Below are 20101 nucleotides of genomic sequence, written 5' to 3' on the forward strand. Positions count from 1 at the left end.
ATGTGTTAGACAATAAAATAATATAGAATGTCGATAACAAGTTCTTTCAATAATTAGTAAAGTTTCAAAATATTTTTCTGACGTAATTATTGAAAGACGAGACATATATTATTGAATCATTACTATGTAGACCAATAATGTATATCAAATCTTATATAATTATTGTTATAAGGATGTTGTACTAATGTGACACGAGCGTGACTAATGGATTTAACATACTTACTTATTTATGAATCACTGAAAAACCATCCACTGGATATTTTAATTTACGCTGTTCATCATTCAAAAACATGGCTGTAGAAATTCCCAACCTTCTCGATTGTCTTCCGTCTTCAGAAGAACGCTCTAGATTCGCTTTTAGAATATCCCGTCACACTTCTTGCAAGCCTCTCTTTAAGGAACACAATATTCTTACATTTCCAGACACAGCGTCTTAGGCACAGAAAAAATATTCAGCTAGGTACCTAAACACAGTACAAAATCCTTTGAATGGCATTGTTATAACAGTATGAGGTTCTTCAACGTGCTGCCTGAACTCCAACATTTGGGAGAGCTGTGAAACGCCTACTAGTAGAGCAAGCTCCCATATAATTTTTAAAGTGATCGATTGAATAAATAAATGCTCTTCTGTTGAATTTTAGTTGTTATATTACTTTTAGAGTTAAGATTTATTTTTTCTTGGTAAACTTTCTGACGCTTTTGTACAGATTACTCTGAGCAAAATAAGGATGGCACGATTTGATTTGGTTAAAATATTACATATATAACAACGTTTTTGGTGGTGTTTCTCATAGGTGGCAATGACAGCAATGACGTTTGTTTGATAACAATCTACAGACATTTAAAAACTAAGGTAAAGCATCTAAATTTGTTGTGTGTTACATATTAAAATCTTCTATCATCAAAGCATTTTTGCTAGACTATATGAATGAAGAGCGTCATCTAAACATAATCTCGAGCTTGAATAAATGTTTTTCCACGCGATAATTTGCAAAATTGCTATGGTAAAACATTACTATACCATGGTCAGAACTGTTAAAAAGTATTATATAATAACATACTACAATTCAAACAAATGATGACTCCAAACTAAAATGCTAAAAATGCTCAAGTTTGTCACAAAATTACAAATATTGAAAATATTGCACAAACTCCAGTTTTGTTAATATTTTTTTAATTTATATTATTTAAAAAAATTCTTACCAAGCCGGCAAGTTTACAGCATGATACTAAACTTCTCAGTGTAAAGGGTAACTAATTGTAACAGAAAAAGCGCAAGAGGTATGACTTTCATGGTCTGTTAGAAGTGTGCGCGGCCGACCGGCATATGACCTTGTACACTTCTTCCTTTCCTTTCCTTTCCCGCCACTTCCTCCGCTCTCCGTTCATGTTCGTCTTCCTTTTGCAGGTGCATCTTCATTGTATAATCTACTGCATGATAACAGACATTCTTGTACCTAGCTACAGATGATGCGTTGATAGGAAAGTTATGTAGGCATAGGTCTAGTTTTTTTATCAGCAATATGCAGACTCAATCAATCAATGAAAGAACATTCACTATACACAGTCACATTACACCTACCTATACTTCTATAGGATAGGCCTATATTATATAGGTATATATCCAATGGCATGAGCCTACGGAGCTCTGTACAGCGGGTAATTTATTAAGGACCAGTGGAATTTAAAATACGTATCACCTACATGACTAGAAACGTGAAGAAAAGATGTACAAGTAAGACGTGTGGTGGTTGTTAACTACCTACTAGTATATCAAACAGCGTTGGAAGGCGTATTTTTAATGAAATATGTAGAACAGATGTAAAAACTACACCAAGAATGCTGCTTTGCCCAACAGATGAATTCTCAGTTCTGTTAGACGTTGAAGCCTGTTAACTTCAAACTCCCTTACTCTGACATTGATAATTGATCAGTAAGTTTAAGCATGTTAGTACATTTCCCATATCTTATATAAATAATTTATCTTAGAGGTTTCTACTGGATGATACCATATACTTCTAACCTATACTCTGCTATACCCACCCTCTAACTCTGACATTGATAATTGATCGTGTTGTTGAAGCCTGTAAATGTCTATCTCCCTCACCATGATTTAGATAATTGATCCCCAAGTTAAAGACTGGTAACTTCTATCTCCCTTACTCTGATATTGATAATTGATCATGTAATTGAAGCTTGTAAACTTCTATCTCCCTTACTCTGATATTGATAATTGATCATGTAATTGAAGCTTGTAAACTTCTATCCCCCTTACTCTGATATTGATAATTGATCATGTAGTTGTGAAGCTTGTAAACTTCTATCTCCCTTACTCTGATATTGATAATTGATCATGTAATTGAAGCTTGTAAACTTCTATCCCCCTTACTCTGATATAGATAATTGATCATGCAGTTGAAGCTTGTAAACTTCTATATCCCTTACATTGATATTGATAATTGATCGGCCAGTTGTAGAGTTGAAGCCTGTAAACTTCTATCTTCCTTACCCCTATTCCTATTCTATATTGATCATGTGTTTAATTATTTCTCATACATTTCCCATATCTCCCTTACTCTGATATTGATAATTGATCATGTAATTGAAGCTTGTAAACTTCTATCTCCCTTACTCTGATATTGATAATTGATCATGTAGTTGTGAAGCTTGTAAACTTCTATCTCCCTTACTTACTCTGATATTGATAATTGATCATGTAGTTGTGAAGCTTGTAAACTTCTATCTCCCTTACTCTGATATTGATAATTGATCATGTAATTGAAGCTTGTAAACTTCTATCCCCCTTACTCTGATATTGATAATTGATCGTGTAGTTGTGAAGCTTGTAAACTTCTATCTCCCTTACTCTGATATTGATAATTGATCATGTAATTGAAGCTTGTAAACTTCTATCCCCCTTACTCTGATATTGATAATTGATCATGCAGTTGAAGCTTGTAAACTTCTATATCCCTTACATTGATATTGATAATTGATCGGCCAGTTGTAGAGTTGAAGCCTGTAAACTTCTATCTTCCTTACCCCTATTCCTATTCTATATTGATCATGTGTTTAATTATTTCTCATACATTTCCCATATCTTATAAGTATAATTGATAATGCAGTGTTGAAACTTAATCTGACATAGATATAGTTGATCATGATGTTGAAGACTTTAACTTAACCTTCTTTACGCTGAAATGTAAGATTCATCATGCAGGTAGCTAGTAAACTTCTATAGATACCAAGATACCGCTTGCTTGGATATAAATAATTGATAATGGTCATTCAGTTGAAGCCTATTAGTTTCTATCTCTCTTATTCTAAAAATGCATAATTGGTCATGTACTTGAAGCTTGTTAACTCATTTCCCATGACAAATATTATTGATCATGCACAATCAATAAAACAATTATATAATATAAAGTGATGATAAAGATCCATGCATAGTTTTTTTAATTAGTAAATTTGTTTAAAAGGCGTACAATACCATGCATAATATACAGGGTGTTTTTTTTTAACTTGCATCTTTATTATTATGTAAAAACCGCAATAGATAGAAATATGCAGTTGGCGGGAATCATCTATTGACGTAGGGGGCACAATTTTTTTGAATTCATCGTTACATTCACATTCCCTCCCTTTCCCCCCCCTGCCCACAACTTAATTTTTTTAAATAGCAAGGTACCCCTTGTGACATATCAAATAAAAGAGCATGAAAAAAGAAAATGTTTGATGAAAAAAAAAATTGAAAATCGGTTCATAAATTTGTGAGATATTCCACCCCTCCCCCCCGGAACTTAATTTTTTTTTAAAGCAAGGTACCCCTTGTTACATATCAAATAAAAGAGCATGAAAAAAGAAAATTTTTGGTGAAAAAAATTAAAAATCGGCTCATGAATTTGTGAGATAATCCCCCCCCTTTTCCCCTACCCATAACTTGTTTTAGCGAATTTCCCTATAGGGAAGTAGCTATTACAGTAGGTGGCACGGTAAGACCTAGACCCGGGACCAATTTACTTTTTCATTTTGATGTCCCCAGAGCCAGAGGCCAAAAAAACCATTCGTTCAAATTTTTATATATGTATATATATATAGACATATATATATATATATATATATATATACGTCCGTGAACGCGATAACTTGAGTAATTTTTGTCCGATTTTGATGAAATTTGGTTTAAAGGTGTAAAGCGGGATAAACTTGAATGAGTTCGCGAACCAGCACGATCGGACCATGGGAACGGGGCTTTACGGGGGGTTTTATGGGGTAAAAATTGGTTTTTCTCACTTTTGACCCTCAAAACACAAAATTTCACGATTTCTCTTTAGACCTTTTTAAAGAGCTTAAAAAAACAAATAATTTAGTATATAAAAGTATTTTTGTTCAATTATTAGTAACAGAGAAAATTAAAAAAGTTGTAAATTTAAAATTCCCATGTTATTCTTATGGAGAATATTGTCAAATGTTGTATTTTGCTTGTTTATGGATACATTTTGATCAAACTTGGCAAATTTATTTATTTTGACTAAGCTATCAATATTTTACTCAAAAACACACTTTATTAGTTTCCTTGTAGCAGCAAACCTAGGTACTCGTTAAACCTAATGTTATTAAAATATATTTAATTGAAAATCAATTCAGACAAATGGAAATTCGCTTAGTCGGCAGGTTTGCTGCGGCGGGGGTATTTTAATAGTAAGGTACCCGCCCTTGTGACATATCAAATGAAAAATAAATTTCACCAAACATTTTCTTTTTTCATGCTCTTTCATTTGATATGTCACAAGGGGTGCCTTGCTATAAAAAAAAAAATTAAGTTCCGGGGAAGGGGGGGGGGGAAATATCTCACAAATTTATGAACCGATTTTAAATTTTTTTTATCAAACATTTTCTTTTTTCATGCTCTTTCATTTGATATGTCACAAGGGGTACCTTGCTATTTAAAAAAAAATAAGTTGGTGGCAGGGGGGAAAGGGGGGGGAATGTGAGTGTAACATTGAATTCAAAACAATTGGGCGCCCTACGTCACTAGATGATTCCCGCAAACTGCATATTTCTATCTATTGCGGTTTTTACATAAATAAAGTGCCAAGTTTTTAAAAAAAACACCCTGTATATTTGTGTTGTGGATTACTTTACCAAGTTATAGCCCTGAGGTCATAAATAGCTTTTTGATGAGGGATGGTATATTGCCTCCTTGATAATTATTGTAGTTGAATGCAAAGTCATTAACTGTAATTGTTCACGGTGCAAGTTTAGGTAGAGGGGGCACAAAAAGCCCATCAGAAGATTGGATACACTTATATGGGACTTCTTCAGTCTGTTGGTATCTTTGGGTGGCAAAGGTAAGTGTAGTCATTAATCTTATAAGTTTTGCAATGAGCAAACTGAAAAACTTAAAGTACCTTGATAGTTTCTTGAACTGAGTACCTACTGGATTGGCTAATGATGTGAGTTCATGTATAGGTCAGATCAGGTCACGTTTGGATTGTCAAAACCTTAAATATGTGATGTGGAAAGCGAATAGGGACCTCTTGTCGTGAATTTTGGATTTTGAATTATATATATATATATTTGAATTCCTTATTAAATTCTGAATCACTTGATGCAAGTCCCATGCATCTACAATTTTTTTAAGTTAAGGAGTTTGAAATTTTGTTATGGAAAAGGGTCATTTTGAGAAAATTATTTTGAAAATTTAAAATATGCATAAAACAGTTTTTTTTGTATTTTAGAAATGATTTTGGTATCAAAAGAAAGCTTATAATGTCTTCTTTGGAGACAATAATACCAATGGTTGTCTTAACTCGCAGCAGTTTTAATTTAAATAATTGTTTTATCGAATCATGTCTTAAAAATCACATTTCAGAAAAGGGACCTCTTGTCGGCCCTATGTTATTTCTTCATAATATAAGAAAAGGTACCTCTTGTCGGGACCGCAAAATTTGTGAGATATTTTGTTCTCTGTAAACTGAACTGTGTTGGAATTCTCTAAATTTTCACTAGAATGCAGGACAATTCATTTTTTGGACTAAAGTCTGTTTATAAAGTGAATATTAGAAATGGGACCTCTTGTCGTAAGGGCGAAATAACATTGAACGACAAGAGGTACGTTTTTTGTAGAACGTGCAGAGGCTAACAAAATGGTTTATTTCAACCTTTTACATCTTCGATTTGATACTGTACTGTTATATGTTTAATGAGGTATAACAATCGATAAAAACCCGAATTTCTATATTTTCGGCCTTAATTAATTTCATCGGCCGACAAGATTTCTTTTTGCTTTCCACATCACATATGGTTCCATGAATGCATGAACAGGATCACAATTTATACAAATGTTTCTTGATAATTTGATAAATCCTGGATTCAGTAGAGGTATTCATTCATGAAAATGGGATTTCTCCATTGTTGTAACCAAAAGCATTTCAGAACGCGAGACATTATGAATTCATACTGACTATATTACTATATTTCCTTGTCAAATGGATGGATCTTATTGGGGAAGTAATTTGATTAGCAGTAGAATGGCTCAGATATTTCTTTACTAGCTAAACCAATTGACTGATGACATTTTAACATAAAAAATAATGCATTGCAAATCAAAATTAAAAAATTGTACAATTTTATACCAGTTAATATTAATTTATATAATTTCAAGTTTACAATAATTTTATTGTTATGAATATCAGTATAATGAAGAGGGTTATTTTATACATTCTTTGTTGTTCACATTAATAACATACTGTAACAGGTTGAAAAGTTGTTAAATACAAAAGTTCTTATCGGGTGAAAAGCTATTCATCTAGGAATCTTGGCCTCCTCGTGATAGTCAGTTTTGGACCCAACCAAAATTGAGATAAATAATTATTATTTTTAATTTTGCAAAAAATAAATATAACTCTTTTATATATTCAAGTTGAAATGTTTTCAAGATAAAATGTAGTACAGGCAAATTTCAAACTTTACTGTAAACTTGATGTATTTTTTAGTTTGATCCAAGCATGTATGGAGGGAAATCCTTAATGAGAGCATAGGTTAAATAGTACGAATGAAGTAGTATGAAATTTGATGTCTCTTTTACTAGAAGACGATGACACAAAATCAACATGAAAAGGTTCATCCTCGCCAAAATGGTTTAACAAAGTTAAGTAGCTACTGCTTGTTATTTTTAACAGCCATTAATTTGATGTACTGCTCAACTTATGCTCTTATTTAAGATTTCCGCCTGACATATTGTAGACCGTCCCCATTATGATAGAAAAATTTATTTTTGCTTAAAAAAGTAATTTTTTTGGTAAGATAATTATTTGCAAAGCTTTGTTTCACTATACTGTATATACAATGGTTCTAAACGTTTGATCCTGTCCTAAAGTTTGATATTATGGGATTGCATGTTTTAGATAAATTTATGTGATCTCTCGATTTTGTTTTTAATAATTCTGTACAATGTAATACTTAATGAGTACTACGGCCTGCTGCTGAAAGAGAAATATTAAAGTTTTAATGTTAAATGTTAAATTAACAATTCTAAATAAAATTTATTGGAAATAATTTAATCTAGATATGCTTGAATTAAACTAAAAGCACATCTAATTTACAGTACAAGTTGGGAGTTTTAGAGCACTCTGTATATGAAGTACAGGGTGTTTTAATTAAGTTATAAGACAGATTTTTTGCCTGCATAGCACAGCGCTATCAGTCAAGTGGCCCTGGCTAAGTGAAGGGGGGTTTCAGGTATGACACCAAACCCTCCCCGGTTGCCGGTGAGATGCTTTAGTGAAATCATCAGGCGCAAAGTTAGAGTATGTTTTGTGATCCTGCGAAACATCTTGGCACAAGCGGTTTAAAGATGGCTGTGAAGATGATGATGTTTTTGAGGGATGTGGAAGGCCTTGGGACGTCGTGGCATGAAGAAAATCATTACAAAGTGGGAAAATTGAGCAGACACTGGCACTTGAGCATTAGACTCATCGTGGATGGAATGAATTCACACTTCGGTACAGTGTTTCAAACAGTGGCAGATCTAGAACAGTAACAAAGGGGGGGGGGCGAATCGGGGGGTCTGGGGGGTTTAGGGGTACCCCCCCAAAAAGTTTGTGTAGACTAATTCTCCAAAATGGCTGTTTTATACCATTTCTTTGTTCAAAGTTAGTGTGACAAATTATTTCTCACCAAAAGTCCTCACGGGCGATCAGAAGCATCGGAGGATGAAGTTGAGCAGTCACCCATACTTTGGCCCAAAACAATGTGGCAACACATTCGTATCCACTCTGATTACATGGATGGAATCTTGATTACCTGTATAGCCACCCGGACCTCACCCCTGGGGATTTCTTTTGGTTCTCGGCACGGTCGGAGCAGTTCAAACGGCTTCAACACAGATTCCGAACACCATTCCTGTAGAGGAGTCCTTGGAAGCCTTACGACAGTGGAAAACTTGCTAGTGCTGGAACCGCTGTTCGTCATGTCAGAAGGAATCTATTTTGAAGATTTTTAGACCGCTATACATAAATATTCAATATATTTCTATTCCTGAGACCAGTCTTGAAACTTAACTAACACACCCTGTATGTAATTAATATAGACTCTTTATTAGTTCTTAATGGCTGTTAATTTGAGGGTAAGGGACATTCGTTGGATGATGAACACAATGAACACATTGCTATGATTCTTTGCTTGTCTAAAATTTATAAAAAAAAACTGCAATATGTTCAAGATCCAAAAGGTTTTTTAACAAGTAATTGAGTTTGTTTAATGTCGCACAATCCAATCCAACATATAGTGTATTGTATTTTCTTCTATATATTAATATTTAAAAAAGTGTAACATATTTAAGATCTACCAGTAATACAGTACTTTCAGTTACAGATATGATTTTCCCTGGATGTCTGCTGTTATTGCTGACGCTCCGGAACATCGGAGCGAAATTTGTTCCATCGAGTATCATAGAGAACAGAACTCCACAGAAGAATGCAAGAGATGAAAACTCCAATAATCTTTCATATCGAAACAACAGTGATGTGAATGTGAAGGGATGGTTGAGTATATCCATGAGCGACGTAAAACTACAGTGGGAGAGAGAGGGGGAGGCAGATAAGGGGTATTTGGTAGCTCTAGGAGCAGCGAGGTGGACGCTGATGGCGGATCATCCGTGGTACACCCTAGCAGGACTCCGACCCAACTACATCTACTCCGCTACTGTCATACACTTGGACTCACATGAAACCCACACCTTACACTTCTCCACTCCTACCCTTCTAGCAGGTACAGAGTATAGTTGTAGTGGTAGCAAGAGGGTGATTCCAGCCCACTATAATTAGAGACTTATGCCATGGGTGCCAAGACACCGTCCTATGCCACTGTGGATTATTGATCAATCTATAAGAACTAGATTTGCACTGTAGAGTGTTAGAATGTCAGAAGTTATATATCAGTATGTGAGCATCAAGATGGATAGAATAACCTTTTGCTTCATAATTACAACCAATGGTGTGATGGAGCGGGAACATGTGGAAATGGTGTTCCCACTATAGTTTTTCAAAAATCCTATATATTTAATAGCCAACGTTTCTTTTTCCCGAGACAATGATAAATGTTCCCACAATGGAAAATTTATGACTACACCACTGCTTAGAACACCCTTATTTATAAAACTCAAGAATTCTCTTTGTTGGTATTTTTTTATGTGTACATAAAATTAGAAGAAAAGTATCTTTTAAGAGTATTTAAGGTATTTTAATGCTAAAAAGTCATCTAAAAAGTGTACAAAACAAAAAATGCATTACAGGTAGCATATGGTCAAAGGAAAGATAATATTTATCTGTGAACTGTATTTTAAGGCAGGGTTTCCTAGCTGCCGAATCCGGCTGCGTTTTTCAGCACCAACTCTTGACACAAGGGTCAGGTACAGCTGTTTCCCTAGCTACCAAATTCTACCCGTGCTATACCATAACAAAACAATGATTGCTCGACATTCACAATGCCACATCAATATTCAGCAGGCAAATTTGACAGCTACGAAACCCTGCATTTAACTTTTTCAATTTTGATTATGAAAGGAGTGAAAGGTTTCGTTGGGACACAAATAATCTTTCAATAGGTTCAATTTTAAAATAAAACACTTCCAAAAACTCATGATGTACATACATAATCTATTTTTCAACGTTGGAGCAGTTTTTGATTCCTTATTTAAAAAATAAATTGAATGTACAATTATTATTAGATAAAATGAGACAAAGTAAAGAACAAATTGCACCATATGAAAATGTTGTGAAAGTAGACACTAAAGCATTAAACAAAATATTGACTTAAATATGAAATGTTTGAAAAAACACCACTTTATTTCAGATGAAACTAAGATGAGCACAATGGAGGAAGCCATGATGAAATCTTGTCCTGGTTCAGTCAAACTGGCTGAAGTTTCATTTACAGTGAAACTTGAAGTTGATGGGACCAACAAGGAAGGTCTCCTGTTGGAAATTGTGGATTCTTCTACCTCAAGACCTCTTCAGTGGATGGACGTTCCTGCCAACTCATCTATTGCGTTTTTGTCAGGCCTTCCTCCAAACACCTTTCTGAAACTCACATTGAAGCAAATCAAATCCTCCAAGCCAACGATTTTTCAAGACATTGCATCCAAAACAATCTACTCTGGAGGATGTGTTCCGGTACCATCGTCAAACTTCACAAGAACTTTGGATCTGTTCTTTGATCTTTTCCCAAGTAAAAGTTAGTATTCAATCTACATATTACAATTGATATTTTACTGTTAACATTCTATAAATATTCAAATTTAGTATATAGAGTACTACTTTTCCAAAGGATCACTGATTTTTAGCATGAAAAAGTTGAACAATAATTTGAGAATATAATTGAAACAATACTTTGTAAGCATAAAAATCCACCTGCTTTCGTATTTGTTTGGAACTTCACATGTATCTCTGGCAATCATTGATTAAAAGAAAGAATGAAGAGAAAAAGATGTTCAAATTTATCAACTGGAGACATTTTTGAGATCCACACTTGTCAAAACTTCATTAACTTACTCAAGCCGTTGGAAAAATAGAAATATATATTCCCTGTAGAAAGTATTACAGTCTAAATCTCTGTTAGCTGAATATACTGTATAAGTTTAGAGTAACAATTAAAATGTAGATGGAGATGTAATAAATGTTACATGCCAATGTATTTTGACAGTCATCAAACAGTATGCTAATTATAATTAATAATATGCTAGTGATGGTTCTCTTTCCTTGCTGTAACTGAGACTTGTAGATGTTATTCTATGTTATTTGAACCCAGTGACAAGACCTGTATTATACAAATACAGTAATTTATTTGTAGATGTTATGTTTAACAGTTGGTAGGAGTTACCATCATGTGCGATGCTATGCTGATGATGATGATGTGTTTTCTGGTTTTCCTTGCCGTAACTCAGTCATGTCAATGTTTTGTTTAACAGTTGGTGGGAGTTACCATCATGTACTATGCTATGCTGATGATGATGATGTGTTTTCTGGTTTTCCTTGCCGTAACTCAGTCATGTCAATGTTTTGTTTAACAGTTGGTGGGAGTTACCATCATGTGCGATGCTATGCTGATGATGATGATGTGTTTTCTGGTTTTCCTTGCCGTAACTCAGTCATGTCCATGTTTTGTTTAACAGTTGGTGGGAGTTACCATCATGTGCGATGCTATGCTGATGATGATGATGTGTTTTCTGGTTTTCCTTGCCGTAACTCAGTCATGTCAATGTTTTGTTTAACAGTTGGTGGGAGTTACCATCATGTACGATGCTATGCTGATGATGATGATGTGTTTTCTGGTTTTCCTTGCCGTAACTCAGTCATGTCAATGTTTTGTTTAACAGTTGGTGGGAGTTACCATCATGTACGATGCTATGCTGATGATGATGATGTGTTTTCTGGTTTTCCTTGCCGTAACTCAGTCATGTCCATGTTTTGTTTAACAGTTGGTGGGAGTTACCATCATGTGCGATGCTATGCTGATGATGATGATGTGTTTTCTGGTTTTCCTTGCCGTAACTCAGTCATGTCCATGTTTTGTTTAACAGTTGGTGGGAGTTACCATCATGTGCGATGCTATGCTGATGATGATGATGTGTTTTCTGGTTTTCCTTGCCGTAACTCAGTCATGTCAATGTTTTGTTTAACAGTTGGTGGGAGTTACCATCATGTACGATGCTATGCTGATGATGATGATGTGTTTTCTGGTTTTCCTTGCCGTAACTCAGTCATGTCAATGTTTTGTTTAACAGTTGGTGGGAGTTACCATCATGTACGATGCTATGCTGATGATGATGATGTGTTTTCTGGTTTTCCTTGCCGTAACTCAGTCATGTCCATGTTTTGTTTAACAGTTGGTGGGAGTTACCATCATGTGCGATACTATGCTGATGATGATGATGTGTTTTCTGGTTTTCCTTGCCGTAACTCAGATGTGTGTGTTCCTCTCAACTGGATGTGTGACAAAGATCATGACTGTCCTGGTGAGTTAAACAAACTTTAAAAATAATTCTTAGAATCTACTTTATTACAACTACTGTACATTACTTATGCATATTTTTTTTGCTTCATCCCTATTTTTTTTACCTTAACAACTTGCTACACTCCCAAAAACAAAATTCTCTATTCCAATTGAACATATAATAATCTTTGCTTTCCATTATCACATCTTACAGTGTAATATTTTGAATACTAAATCCCAAAACTATGCTAGCACCACCTATGGATACAGCTAAAGTGTTTGGATGAACATTACCAAATTAGAATTGGTGCAATGTCTAAAGATTATTAGAATAAGGTAGTGGTTACAAAAAGCTATAATATAAACTCGACAATATTTATTTGCCACAAAATACGATCTTATCTAAGCTCAGGATGAATGTGTTCAATGAACTACACTCTTTACATAGACTGTGTCGTTTCACTTAGGCCTATACTATTTATTCTCATATTTGAAATATCCATTTTGGGATCACTTTGGGATGTGGATTTTATGACATTGCTTGAATCTACTTTCATAAATAGCAGTGAAAACAGTTCACATGCATCCTTGTCCTTAATACCAGCAATTATAGGCAAGAAAGAATACAAATATGGTAAATAGTTTGTGTATGGTCTGCAACATAGTAAGTTACAATGACATTCTCTAAGCTTAGGACGTAGTGAGAACAGAGAGCATTGATGTGGTCAAAGTGATAATTAAATGCTGCTTGACAATTAAATGCTATGTAATATTATGTGTTTTAATAATTTTATCTAGTATTTTTATTAACAATATTTTTAGAATAATAAAACTACAGAAACAAGGAAACAGATTGAATAGTTGAAGGAAAACTATCGTAACAAAGATATACTTCATGTTTATATACTAAATAAATATTGACTCCATTGGACGAATGAAAATAAAAATTAAATAACTGAACCTTTTTTCATCTTTTATCTTGTAACTTTTCAACTTGCTTATATCCACAGATGGAGATGATGAACATGACTGTGGTCTCACTGCTTATCACAGCAACAGTTACTGCAGGAAAACTGAGTTCCGATGTTTCCGCAGAAAGCAACATGTCTGTCTTCCAATCAGCTTCTTGTGTGATGGTCGTAAAGACTGTACTGATGGGTAATTATCATCAACTTTAGATGTCTACTTATTTATTAGTTAATTGACTGATTGTTTTTTTATGACATGGTCGGTGGAAGTATGGGTACCGACTCCATATGAGGCACAAAATGTTCAATTCCTCCCAATGTTGAGAAAAGAGGGATTCAGCCCCCCCCCCCCCCCCCCAACACCAAAGTATCATTTTCTGTATTAGAGGTCTGCATGAAATATGAATCCTACAAAATTGGAATGGGACGGAACAATAGCCATTCCCAACCTAATTTTGGTACAGAGGATTGTGGAGGACAGAGGGAATGATTTCACTGCGATCGCAGGAGATTTTTGCCATCAAATTCAAGTTCTTTATTAGAAAAATACAATGCCACAAAGTTTAGCTCAAAAGAACTACCGAGTAAAAAATGGCATCCATTCATAGACTCTAAACTGCAAATTCAAGTAATCTTTGAAGGCTACAATTTTTTACTCGAATGTCTGTTTGAGTTTGCGTTTGCTGCATTGTATTTTACTAACAAAGACCTTAAATTTAGTGGGCATATCAACCTAAGCTTCCTGGGACTTTTTCACCTCTTTATGGATATATATTTTTATATTTTATTTTTCTTATAATCTCTATGTTCATAATACCGGGTGTCCCAAAAAGAATGGATCAAAAGTAAACTGACATGAACACTTTATATACATTTTATTTCTTAACATTCTAAGTTTTTCCCAACATGATTTCACCGCCTAACCTCTACATGTTCTCCGTTGTTCGCTCGGAGAAAGTCAAGGCGGTGTTCAACCTCAGACCACACATTGTGTCGCATTTCATTGGATATGTTTCCAAAGGCTTCCCTTATCTTTGCTTTAAGTTCATCTAAGTTTGAGATCGGCAAGTTATACACTTGATCTTTCACAGATCCCCATACAAAAAAATCACAAGGCTTAATGTCTGGAGATCTAGGAGGCCACCGTATGGGACCGCCGCGACCAATCCAACTGTCTGGGAAGGTGTCATCCGTCTGGCCGATGTTTCCAGAATCCTTAAACTGCCTGTACCATCGTTCCATACTGTTTCTGGATGGTGGATTTACGTTGTATACAGTGCGAAATCCTCTTTTTACTTTAACCACTGATTTAGTCTCAATGAACCACTCAAGACGCTGTGCTTTTAACTGCACATTCATAATGCAACTGTGTGGTTTGTTTATGTTTTGAAAATTCAAGCAAGCTCACAACAATGGACAGCTGATTTTTGTTGAATCATACTAAAAAAAAACTTAAAGATGTCACCTTTAAAACAAGCCATACTTGACTTTCCTACGACCCTCAATAACACGTATATTAAGCTCTAGATTTGATCCATTATTTTTGGGACACGGTGTATATTTTTTATTGTATCTAAATAAATGTATTAAATTAATATAGTGGATTAACTTGAATAAGGAGTTATATATAGAGGGGTGGGTTATATATTGAGGAATGGCTCTCGCATGTTTGGGAAAAACACCTTGCACCGGCCCCCATTCTTGAATGTAGGCAACTATATCATAATCTGTCAGGTGGGACGAAGATCCAAGGAATTGCAGACACTACTACAACAAGCCTGGGGGTGTACATTACCAGGGTGGCTCATCAGGCTCCTGTCGCCCCTCGTACTTCCGCTGTCGCAACAACCGTGGCTGTGTTGCCCAAAAGTTTGTCTGTGATGGAGAAGACGATTGTGCTGATGGATCTGATGAGTGGAACTGTGCTTCAGAATATGACTGTGACGATTACAAAGAGTTCCAGGTATGTTAAGGTTAACTGACTTTCATTCATGATTGTTAGGTAGTATAGATGTCTACAGGTATAATATTTTCCAGACTTTAGTCTAGTGAAATATATGTTCCTGCGCATGTTGAAATAATTGTATTAACTTTCAATTTATTGTACCTAGCTCATCTGTTGAATTAGAAATTTGATTTATTCTATTTATTGGTTGGAAAAGAAAACATAAAAATAATGGTAAAAAAATAAAAATAGCTACAGAGCTACAATTGGGGCCGTTCTGTTTATAAATCTCGTTGTGGTGTACACATGAACTAAGAAAACAAAACTACAAAACGCTGTTAGGCGTTTTCCAAAATCGTACTCCTTCACCTTCAAAAAACGCCCTACTTCTAAAAGTTGAAAAATTTCTCGGATTTTTATGAGTTTTTTATTGAACAAGCATGCCAGATAGTGACACCTTTAAAAAATGCTCGTTCAATTAAAAACAAATTTAAACATTTTTAGAAGTAGGCTAGGTAGTTTTTTGAAGGTGAAGGAGTTCGGTTTTCGGAAAACGGCTAACAGTGTTTTGTAGAAAATTTGATTCCTGACAATGGAAATTCTTTCAAAACTTTGCTAGCTCTTACCGTTTTTGAGTTATAGCCGTTTAAAATAACATGTTTTTTTCCAAAAAAAGGAGGGGGGGAATTAAAATTTTGAACTGCCATAACTTTTGTAGGATTGACGTAGAGACCTCTAGGTTGTGCCATTTTTTTTCTTTTTTCATGCCCTCTCATTTAATATGTCCGAAGGTGTACCTTGCAATTAAAATTGTTAAGTTAGAAGAAGGGTTGAGAAAGGGGGTGAATGGAAACTTAACCTTGAAATCACAACATTTGTGGCCTCTATGTCAATAGATTGCTTGTCAATAGATAAGTTAAAAAAAAACACCCTGTATACCTCTGCATCAGCAAAGCACAACCCCGAATTGTGTTGCATGTTTAGTTAGTTAGAGATATTATCCTATATATATATATCTGTTAAATGATAATAGTGCTGGTTATATATATATAGGATAATATCTCTGTTAAATGATAATAGCGCTGGTTAATACTAAACATGGGGTTACAAAACTCTCCTGCAAACATCAAAGTCCTCGTCTTCTCCGTGGGCGATATATATATATGAGTGAAAATTTAAAAACGTACGTTTTCATGTCCCTGGCCTTTTACTTCGTAGATACTGGATTTGTAGTTTATTATTATGTGTTTTAATATTTTTTGGGACGGGGGCAACATGTTACACACATTTATTTGGTTTTAAATAGGTTCTAGGTATTTTTTTCGTATTTTTAAAGTCTCGAAATTCACGACCATGACGTGTCCCTAGGGTACATTTTCCAACTTTCACGCTGTTTTTAGACTAATTATTCATGCCGAAATATATAAATCCATATTTTTATGTCATCAATGGTTATTAAACTTACAAAAAAGGAGCATATTATAATTTTATTGTCATTGCAGACTGACTACCATGACAAAATAAGTCAGTCCCTCGATTTGGCGTCACGACCATTTGGGAAAAATTTTCAACTTTGGAGCACGACAGTGGCAAGCCTGGCGTCGATGGAGTCAGTTGGTTTTAGAGACTAGTTCGGGGTGTACGTCAGGATTGTAGTGCCGGTCGTTTCGAGTTGAAAGGAGGAATTACAAGATTAATAAAGGAAAGATTGTGTTTTTTGTAATTTTGGTGTGTCCATGACCGTACGTAGTCATTCGATGAAGTAGACATGGTGTTAATTTTTGTTTATAAGATATTTCAATTGCTAGATTAACCTAGAAGTCCACTTTGTATCCTCGAACATGAGGTGCAGGGCTACCGCCAGAACAGAGCCAAATAACACGTAATTTCACGACCAAAGTTTCACGACCATCGCGGGTTTTTTCACGACCAATCCAGCCTTATGGATTATAGTGTGTTTGGTCGTGACAATAACTTTAATATAATTGTAAATTGAACAGTTTAGTTCAATTGAAACACATAGTTTTTTTATTACTAACAGTATAATTGAAGGATTGTTTAGAAAGATTTAGATTATTCCAGACAATTCACAACCGTACCGCTTGTCCCTGACCATCACGTTTATGATTTCTATCATAAAAATTTCAAAAATTAAAATATCGTCATATTTCAATGTTTTATACACAAAAGAAGCACACCTCTATACAAACATAACGATTTTTCGGGTCTCAGGTAAGTTTTTTCGGAGTTATACAAACTTAAAAAGATTTTAATTATTGGCTTTTATTCTATTTTTTGAGTTTTTTTATTTTTTTCTGGAAAGACCAAATATACCAAAAGCTCAGTGACCTTTTTATTGTATAATGGTCAAAAAAGTAAATTAGTTTATAGCAAAACATAGTTATAAAAATAATATTAACTATTTTTAATATTCATTTAAACGTCCGTTATGGTCGTGACAGGTATTTGTGTTTTTCCACCAAAGATGCTCTTTAAAAAAAAAACTACCAAAGATATTGCGTTACCATGGACATTTTATGAAACTTCAAATGTTAATGAAATAAAAAAAATAATAAAAGTTTTGAAAAAAGGGGAAAAAAATTTGCAAAGTGCTATTCCCGAAAACGTACGTTTTTAAATTTTCACTCATATATATTCTTCTTTAAATTGATAAATAACATAAATATTACAATTATGGTGTATTTTAATAAGCTGTATTAACAGTCAACATATAAAATAGGAAGGCAACGTAGTAAAAACCCGCTTAAGTGAGGTATTGTATATTTTAAAAGTGAATAGCTAACCAGATCCCTTAAAAATAACAGAAACCCTTTTTTACCAATACAATTATCAAGTTTATTTACTGTTTATATTTTTTTTTACACAGAGATTTATCTTTTGTAATGTTTACAGTGCTTCCAGTCGTATGGGAAGGATCGCTGCATCCCACGTGCATGGATGTGTGACGATCAAGATGATTGCGCCCACGGAGAAGACGAGGACTTTGATGTTTGCAGGAGAGTTTTGTAACCCTATTATTGAACTAATACAAATTGTAACTGTTCAAAGATTTTAAAGAATTAAATTGGATGCTTCAAAAAGGTTTATTTTGATATTTAAATCCTAATCCATTTCAATTATATGTTCAATTTGTGTTTTTTTAGGGCTATCCAGATGACTACCGGTACTAATTTAATAGTAAATTTATATTTGTATTAGTGATATTCCACCTAACACTTCTATGAATTGTATATTTGTCTTGGCGTGATTGTGAGTAATGTAGAGGGATTGATTCATTTAGCGTGCATTTTAAATACAAAAATCAGGTACTAGCAAAATGTGACTTAATAAACTTAACCGATAAACTCCCTCTTAACCGACCTCACATTAACCGATAATCGGATTATCCGCCCTGGATCGTAAAATATTACAGTTTGTTTTAACCGACCTTGCCATGAGAGCAGTCCGGTTTAACAGTATTTCTATAAATCTCGGCATTTCCGCTCCCAGACCGGCGATGGGAATCTCCACTGGATGTGACTAAGAATAAGTTATTTTGTATTTATCCAAAAAAATGTATATTTCTAATAACAGCTGCTATTTTTGTAATACAATCTAGAATTACCTTATCACTAGAGTAAACAAACAACACAACTTATAAGGATGGCAGGGGAAGGGAGTTAACGACTCCAAGGTCAAGATAGTTCCTTTGACTCGAGCCAGTGAGAGAATATGAATAACCATCCTGTCTCGTAGCAAAATGGTTGCTTGAATCTTTAATTTTGACAAAAAGTTCTGTATTGTATTACGATAGAGTCGGTTAAGAAGAAGGGGTCTACTGTATTGGGAATAATGTCTAATCATGTTTTCGATTCTGCTCAAATTCAGCTCCATATTCAGCACTGCCTATTTAATCCAAATAGTTTAAATAATATTGAGTAGAGTTTGGATGTGGTATGAGCTTCTTTACCTGTGAGCAACAGTGTGAGGATGCAGAGAGTAATGTAGTTTTTTTAAGGTTATCACTGGGACACTTTTCATCAGCCCAATGGCATGTGTTCAAGACTACCAAACTACTGTTTCAAATTAGCACCTAGCTAAAAGAAAATTTTATGAATATATATACTTCATATGCTTATATATCATTCTGTTATTCTCTACATTTTAATCATCCTTACTATTGAAAAAGGGGAGTGGGCTGGTCTAGTGATTAAGTGCGGGACTTCGGTCCCGGGGATCCTGGGTTAAAATCCTGCCAAATCACCAATGGATTTTATCTACTTAATAACATAGACAAATATAATTCAATATAGACTGTCAGCTGTGCTGCGGTTACCATAGGTTGTGGCACACACCGCTGGGAGTGCCGTGTAGTTACGTAGCATGTATGCCGCAACTACATGGCGCTCTCAGTGGTGTGCGCCAGAACCTATGGTAACCGCAGCACGGCTGACGGTCTATATTTAATTATTTTTGTCTATGGTAATAATCACAAGCCCTATGTCTAGCCTGAAGTTGTATGAAAAACAATTACAGGCTAGACCCTAGTGTTCTAGGACAAAAAACTGTTGAACAATTTCCACTCTTACACATACTTGAAACAATACTACTCAATTATTTCAATTTTGAACAATTATATCAAATACAAATATTTTTACATACTTTCATAGAGTAAAAAAAGAGATTGAGTTAA

At 34.5% G+C, this 20101-nt stretch overlaps 1 protein-coding gene across 1 annotated transcript; it reads left to right on the forward strand.

Annotated features, from left to right (window-relative positions):
- Window positions 1-5299: 5299 nt before the first annotated feature.
- LOC128999044 (uncharacterized) lies at window positions 5300-18492 on the forward strand. The gene is made up of 7 exons (XM_054425401.1): window positions 5300-5351; window positions 8872-9273; window positions 10357-10737; window positions 11471-12517; window positions 13506-13653; window positions 15198-15426; window positions 18322-18492. The coding sequence occupies exons 2-7, from the start codon at window positions 8880-8882 to the stop codon at window positions 18436-18438; spliced, it is 2316 nt and encodes a 771-aa protein (XP_054281376.1). The 5' UTR covers window positions 5300-5351; window positions 8872-8879; the 3' UTR covers window positions 18439-18492.
- Window positions 18493-20101: the final 1609 nt, after the last annotated feature.

Source organism: Macrosteles quadrilineatus, unplaced genomic scaffold (assembly GCF_028750875.1).
Source record: "Macrosteles quadrilineatus isolate MER2022 unplaced genomic scaffold, UCM_ALF_1.0 Scaffold_7__1_contigs__length_78375512, whole genome shotgun sequence".
In the NCBI taxonomy this organism is placed as follows: Eukaryota; Metazoa; Arthropoda; class Insecta; order Hemiptera; family Cicadellidae; genus Macrosteles; species Macrosteles quadrilineatus.

Bases quoted from the DNA above. Each gene is read 5' to 3' on its own strand.
- LOC128999044 (XM_054425401.1), top strand. From the start codon at position 8,880: ATGATTTTCCCTGGATGTCTGCTGTTATTGCTGACGCTCCGGAACATC. The intron at 10,738-11,470 runs GTTAGTATTCAA...TTTGTTTAACAG, and splicing joins TGATCTTTTCCCAAGTAAAA to TTGGTGGGAGTTACCATCAT. The intron at 12,518-13,505 runs GTGAGTTAAACA...TTATATCCACAG, and splicing joins CAAAGATCATGACTGTCCTG to ATGGAGATGATGAACATGAC.